The 7,330-nt window shown below is 48.7% G+C and overlaps 1 protein-coding gene across 1 annotated transcript; it reads right to left on the reverse strand.

Moving 5' to 3' along the window:
* Nucleotides 1-305: 305 nt before the first annotated feature.
* LOC118580057 lies at nt 306-4,281 on the reverse strand. Its single transcript, XM_036181871.1, is given in 7 exon segments — nt 306-343; nt 508-1,333; nt 1,436-2,465; nt 2,675-2,775; nt 2,899-3,153; nt 3,155-3,604; nt 3,709-4,281. Coding segments are annotated over 7 exon segments (3,240 nt in total). The 5' UTR covers nt 4,249-4,281.
* Nucleotides 4,282-7,330: the final 3,049 nt, after the last annotated feature.

Raw genomic sequence — 7,330 nt, forward strand, 5'->3', positions numbered from 1 at the left:
CAGCCAGAAGGGCCTTCATCTTGTTTTTGCTTAAGTGGGTTAGCGCGTGGAGGAACTTGAGCATGTATTTAGTGTGGGAAGTTGGCATAACTAATTTGTCATCTATGATGTAAGCTTGTCGTTTGGGGCTCCATTCCGCCCCCATTTTCTTTGCTAGTTCCTGGTCCTCCGGGCTGTAGGGCATGGGGTCCCTGCTTGGCTGTTGGTCGTCCTGCAAGACAAGCAGCTGGTCGCGCCTGGGGGGTTGTAAGGCCACTGTCTGGGCCGTCAGATCAGCCAACCGATTTCCCCGCACTATGACAGATTCATCCTTTTGGTGCCCGGGACAGTGTATAATGCTGAGCTGATGTGGGAGGAACAAAGCCCTTAAGAGGTCTAAAATTTCTTTTTTGTTTTTAATTTCCTTGCCCTCTGAGGTCAAGAGGCCTCTCCTCCTGTAGATTTCTCCATGTACATGGGCAGTGGTGAAGGCATATCTGCTATCGGTATAGACCATGAGTCTCTTACCTTCCGCCATCCGGAGGGCCTGGGTCAGCGCGACCAGCTCTGCATTTTGGTCCGATGTTCCAGGCGGCATCGGCGAGGCCCAAATTACCTCTGATGCGGTAGTGACTGCTGCTCCGGCCCTCTGTTCTCCTTCTTGGAGAAAGCTGCTCCCATCCGTGAACCAGATGAAATCTGGGTTCGACAGTGGTTGATCTGTTAGGTCAGAGCGGGTACCATGGGCCTCCGCCAGAATCTGGAGGCAATTGTGCTCCTCTGATGGGTCTGGCAAGGGCAGCAGGGTAGCGGGATTGAGGGAGACAACTGGTCCGAACACCACTCGGTCTGTGTCTAACAACAAAGCCTGGTAGTGGGTCATCCTGGAATTTGAGAGCCATTTATCTGGAGGCTGCCGGACCAGAGCTTCCACCGCATGGGAGGATAACACAGTTAATGACTGTCCCAAAGTCAGTTTCCCTGCGTCCTTGAGCAAGACAGAGATGGCGGCTACCATGCGCAGACAAGGGGGCCAACCTGCAGCCACCGGGTCCAATTTCTTGGATAGATAAGCTACAGGTCTCTTCCATGGCCCCAGTCTCTGTACCAGCACTCCTTTTGCAAAGCCTGAGTTCTCGTCCACGAATAGTTCAAAGGGCTTAGTCAGATCTGGTAGGCCAAGAGCTGGTGACTCGAGTAAAGTTCTCTTAATTCGTTGAAAGGCCTGCTGTTGCTCCTCTCCCCAGTGGAACATGACCCCGGGCTTGGTGAGAGGATATAGAGGGGCAGCCATCTCAGCAAAACCTGGGATCCAGAGGCGGCAGTAGCCGGCTGTACCTAGGAACTCCCGCACCTGGTGGGGATTCCTTGGAGGGGGTATGGAGATTATGGCCTCCTTCCTTGCTTCCGTGAGCCATCTCTGTCCTCCCTCCAGGGTGTAACCCAGGTAAATGACTTTGCTTTGGCAAATCTGGGCCTTCTTGGCCGAAGCCCGATAGCCCTTCTGTCCCAGTTTAGTCAAAAGGGCCCGAGTGCCTCTCAAACATTCAGCTTGGGTTCTGGCTGCTAGGAGGAGGTCATCCACATATTGGAGCAAGATTAAGGCCGGGTGCTCGACCCGGAACTCGGCCAGGTCTGAATGTAGGGCCTCATCAAAGAGGGTCAGGCTGTTCTTAAACCCCTGGGGGAGCCGAGTCCAGGTCAACTGTCCTGAAAGTCCCATTTCTGGGTCTCTCCATTCAAAAGTGAATAGCAGCTGGCTCTGGGGATGCAATCTCAAACAGAAGAAGGCATCCTTTAAGTCCAGTACCGTATACCAAATATGGGTTGGTGGAAGAGTGCTGAGGAGGTTATAAGGGTTTGGCACCGTGGGGTATATATCTTTAACCCGTTTATTAACCTCCCTCAGGTCTTGAACCGGTCTGTAATCCCCTGTCCCGGGCTTTTTTACCGGCAGGAGGGGGGTATTCCAAGGGGATCGACAGGGCACAAGTACCCCCTGGTCCAGGAGCCTCTGGATGTGTGGTTTAATGCCCTTGTGGGCTTCCCGGGACATGGGATACTGTTTGATTGAAACAGGAGTGGCGGAGGCTTTTAACTGAATAACAAGTGGGGGTTGGTCACGAGCCAGCCCCAAGCCTCCAGTCTCTGCCCATGCCGAGGGAAATTCTCTCAACCAGCCCTGTATCCCTTCTGATGGCTCCTTAGAGGACTCGGATTCAAAGAGGCGGTATTCCTCTTCCAGTTTTAGGGCTAGGACTTGTAGGGGGGTCCCTTTGGGTCCCATAACGGTTGACCCCTTGTCATCAAAATAGATCTGAGCCTTGAGCTTAGTCAACAGGTCTCAGCCCAATAATGGGTGAGGGCAATCAGGTATATGCAGAAAAGAGTGGGTTACCTGTCCAGATGCCAGCTGAACCTTTCTGTTGGTGGTCCATCGATATCTCCTGCTACCCATGGCCCCTTGGACCAAAGCTGTGCGGTCACTGAGAGAGCCTCCGGTATGGGTCAGGACTGAATGTTGAGCTCCGGTGTCCACTAGGAAGGTCACTGGCTGCCCCCCGATCTTGAGAGTTATCCTAGGCTCAGGGGGGGCCTCCTGGCCTTGACCTCCCTAATCCTCCAGATTGAGGAGGTCCGTAGCTCTTGTCTTAGTTTTTCCAGGCCCTCGGGGTTTCTTTGGGCAGTCACGAGCCCAATGTCCTCTCGCTTTGCAGTAGGCGCACTGGTCTTTGTCAAGGGGTGTCCTTCTTTGCTCTCCCTTCCTAACTCCCTCTCTGACCTGTCCCTGAGACACTACAGCGGCCAGGACTTTACTTATTTCTCTATGACGTTTTTTTTATCTCTCTCTTCCTGTCTCTGCCACATTCTCTCCTCCCGCTCTTCGAGAGTTTCTCTTTTATTAAAAGCTTTCTCTGCCTCCTTCAACAAATCTGACAAATTGAACAAATTCAATCCCTCTAGTCTCTGTAATTTGGCCCTTATATCTGGACTTGACTGATAGATGAAAGACAAGATGACGCTCGGCGCCTGTCCTGGATCTTCCGGATCATATGGGGTATACATCCTATAGGCCTCTTTAAGTCTTTCTAGGAATGCTGCCGGCGTCTCATCCTTTCCCTGGACCACATTTCTAACCTGAGCCCAATTGGTGGGGCGCCTAGCAGCCCCCCGGGAGACCCGCTAAGAGCAACTGGCGAAAGAGACGTAGGTGCTCCCTACCTTCTGGGGTCATGAAGTCCCAGTTCGGGCGAGTGAGGGGAAAGGCTGCATCAATAACATTAGGCAGTTGGGTGGGTCTTCCATCCTCTCCAGGAACCTGCTTCTGAGCTTCTAAAAAGACTCGCTGCTTCTCCTCCACTGTCAGGAGGGTTTGCAGCAACTGCTGACAGTCATCCCACGTAGGCTGGTGGGTCACTAAAATGGACTCAATCAAGTTAGTCAAGGCAACAGGGTCCTTAGAGAAAGGAGGATTATGCTGCTTCCAGTTGTAAAGATCAGAGGCCGAAAACGGCCAGTATTGAAGCTGGTGATTGGGGCCCTCCCAGAGGGGGAAGGCCCTGGATACTTTGGCTGGTTCATCGCGCTTTCCTCGTAGGCGACCAGCAATTGGGGAGGGAGCGGGCTCTCCTCCTCCCGCTGTCCCTGTAGAGGATATTCGGGGACCGCTGGCGGCACTGGCGTCGCGGCGGTGACCGCCGGTCCCTCCGGCGCCGGCGTGGGGGCCGCCGGTCTCTCCGGCGCCGGCATGGGGGCTACGGCCGCCAGTCTCTCCGGCGCCCGATTCCCCGGATACGGCGGTGGGTCCTCTGTCAAGAGGTCAATAAGGGGTGAGTTGGGGTCCTGGGGAAGGACAGGGGTCTTAGGGAGATCCTTTAGTGGGAGACTAGGGTAAAGGGAGGAGGTAGGAGGGGCGAGAGGGGGCGGCGGTGCTGTCGGGGGGCAGGCCTGGGGCGCTGGAGGGGAGAGAAATGGCCTAACCCATGGGGGGGGTACGGTCGCTAGGAGTTTCCATATGGTGATGTATGGGACCTGATCCGGGTGGCCATGGGGACCTGGAGCGAAGACTTTTCCCTCCACCTGTGAAATAAGACTGAGGTTAAAGGTTCCCTCGCGAGGCCATCCTACATTCATCGTGACCCAGTCAGCCTCGCAAAGGGTGATCCATTTCTTCTTCTTGACCATGAGTCCCTCGCTGTTGGCTCGTGCTTTCACGTCTGACCAGTGGTCAAGCGTGAGGCTCAAGGGGGTGGTGACAGTCTGTCCCATAGCTGTTTCTAGGAGGAGAGCGCTCAGACAGAAAATAACAAACGACAGACAAACGCAAATAAGACTGACACGCGCTGCGCAGCTCTGGCTCCAAACCGAGAGCAGAAACTCAGACGGAGACTGCGAGGGTCTGGATCCCTCGTCTCCAACCAACTCCACATATCCCTCGGATATGTGAGTGGCCCCGAAAAACCGTGCCCCTGAGGGGACTTCAGACACCCGTGGAACGTCTTCCAGGGTTACGGTGGGCGAAGTCCGAGCCCGTCAGCTCCTTCTGGTCCCACCGCCACAGACAGATTATCAGACGCGCGCGGACCGACAAACAACAATCAAACAGGACAGGGACAACATATAGTGAGGCCGGCCGGCTTACCTCCTGATGGTGGGTCGGGGGTCCTGGGGAGGGGTCTCGATCTCGGTGGGACCTCCAATGAAAGACCCCCACTGGAGATCTTCCCTTTTTTCCTCCCAAGGCCGGGTGTTCGATATCTCCTGCTTTGACTCAAGGTTACTTTCCCAAGGCTGGGTGTTCGACCACAGTTATCTCTCTCAAGGCCGTTTCTTAGGCTAAGTTACTGAGATGGGGGCGCATTTCAGGCGAACGTGAGCGCCCCGGTTCTCCAGGCTTCAGGGGTCATATGACCTCAAACTTCAAGTCTTCTCACCTCTTCTTTAGTGCATCTCTGTGGAAATTCTCTTTGGCTGAGTCTGAGCATTAGTCACTTTTAGTGCAGGTTAGATCATTAATAAACGTTTAATTCAGCTGGACAGTGGTGGCACAGGACTTTAATGAGGCAGAGCCAGGCGAATCTCTGTGAGTTTGAGTCCAGTCTAGTCTATAAAGTGAGTTCCAGGACAGGCTCAAAAACTACAGAGAAACCCTGTCTCAAAAAAAAAAAAATTAATTCATCTCTGATCACTGCTTTAATAGATGTCAAGTGAAAGAATTTTCATCATTTATTTTTAGTTGTGAAATGATTAAAGAAAACTATACTATATTACATATACATAACTCTGTGTGTGTGTGTGTGTGTGTGTGTGTGTGTGTGTGTGTGTGTGTGTTGGTTAACTTAGCAAATAGACATGTTCTCTGAATCAGACTCAGCTTTCTATACAAATATACAGTGGCAATACCAGACTTCAGACTTGTAAGTGCATTTTGGAATGATGGAGTTTTGTGACTTCACTGTGTAGCAAATAGATAGCATGTAAAAGAGTTTTGTACAATTTTACTTTTATATTGAGGTGGATAATAAATTTGTTGATTTAAAATGCTTATTTTTAATAATCAGTATGAAAATTCAAAGTAACACTTTTACAACTTTATAAGGCTAAATCCCACAGAAAACTAAGAAAATAATTAATTTAAATTTCCAAATGACCATCTAGGCTTACAGTGATTTCTTTTATTTATTTATTTGTTTGTTTGTTTATTTATTTGTTTGTTTGTTTGTTTATTTTTGCATCCTTTTGATATGTTAGAGAAAATGTAAAAATTCCAAGTCCTGGTCAGCAAAACAATTCAATCATCCCTATTAATATATGAATATATATATATATATATATATATATATATATATATATATATATTAAAAGGGAAAAATAAGTTTTATTGACATTTTTATTTATTGAACACTTGTTTAAAAGTTTCATATAAATACTTTTGTTTATGTTAGTATTAAAAACCTTTCTTGCCAGGCAGTGGTGGTGCACGCCTATAATCCCAGCACTCGGGAGGCAGAGGCAGGTGGATTTCTGTGAGTTCGAGGCCAGCCTGGTCTACAGAGCTAGTCCAGGACAGGCTCCAAAGCTACAGAGAAACCCTGTCTCCAAAAACAAAAACAACCACAACAACAACAACAAAAGCCTTTCTCTTTTTTCCTACCCACAGAGCACAGCTGCTACTCTCTAATTTCATTAACTTTTGCTGTTCTACTACTTTCTGTGTGCCCAATGTGTTTGCAGCGTTCATCTGTTGTGGCTGTATCTTGCTGTAGTTTGTGTGTTTCCTAGGCAATAAGTGTTACAAAGTAATTAAATTTCTTGGATTAGTTCTGTTTGCACTGTGAAAAGCCCTTTACCTTGGTACCTGCAAACAAGATGATGCAGGATAGACTTGCTCACATAGCTTTCTCTGGTGATTTTGCTTAGAAGTTCATCAGTTTTCTGGAATGTTTGTTCCTTTCATAACATCTTGTGCGCTTGCTTTATTATAAAAATATCTCAAGTACTCACCAACATTGGTTAGTATACATGAATTTAGTTAGATCAAGGCAGATAGTAGTACTGTTGTTAGATATGAAATGTGCTCAATTCAATAGCATAACATAAAATATTCAACTATGGACATTAGACCCTTGATGCCATCACATGAGGACAATTACTCATTTGTCAAGTCCAAAAACTGTGTATTCAAGGTCCAGATAATTGTAGACAGTTTTGAGTCAGAAATATTCTACTGAATTTCAACCATTTATGTGATTCAGATTTCATATTTATAGTGAACTCAAGTAGTTAACAAATATTAAATTAGCCAGTAGGTTGACTGTTATAGGCCCAATGATACCAAATGATATTGAAACAGAAAATACTTTTATTTATGAAGGTACTATAGACCTCAGCCTATGATTAGAATTATGCCAATTTAAGCATTTTTATTTTTTTCAAGTTTTCAAGTTCATACATCAATGATCAACCTTTTGGTTTACATCTTTTTTCATTTTCTTTATTAAAAATTTTTCTACTCACTCCACATACCATCCACAGATTCCCCCTCCTCCCTCCTCCCACCCCCCCAGCCCTTTTTTCCAAGCCACCCCACATCCCCACATCCCCCAAATCAAGGTCTCCCATGGGGAGTCAGCAGAGCCCAGCACACTGAGCCTGAGCAGGTCCAAGCCCTTTCCCACTGCATCAAGGCTGTGCAAGGTGTCACACCACAGGCACCAGATTCCAGAATCCTGCCCATGCACCACAGACAGATCCCGATCCCCCTGCCTGGGTGCCCCCCAAACAGTTTGAGCCAAACAACCGTCTTCCGTATCCAGAGGGCCTAGTCCAGTCCCATGGGGGCTCCACGGCC

This window comes from Onychomys torridus, chromosome 3, assembly GCF_903995425.1.
Source record: "Onychomys torridus chromosome 3, mOncTor1.1, whole genome shotgun sequence".
In the NCBI taxonomy this organism is placed as follows: domain Eukaryota; kingdom Metazoa; phylum Chordata; class Mammalia; order Rodentia; family Cricetidae; genus Onychomys; species Onychomys torridus.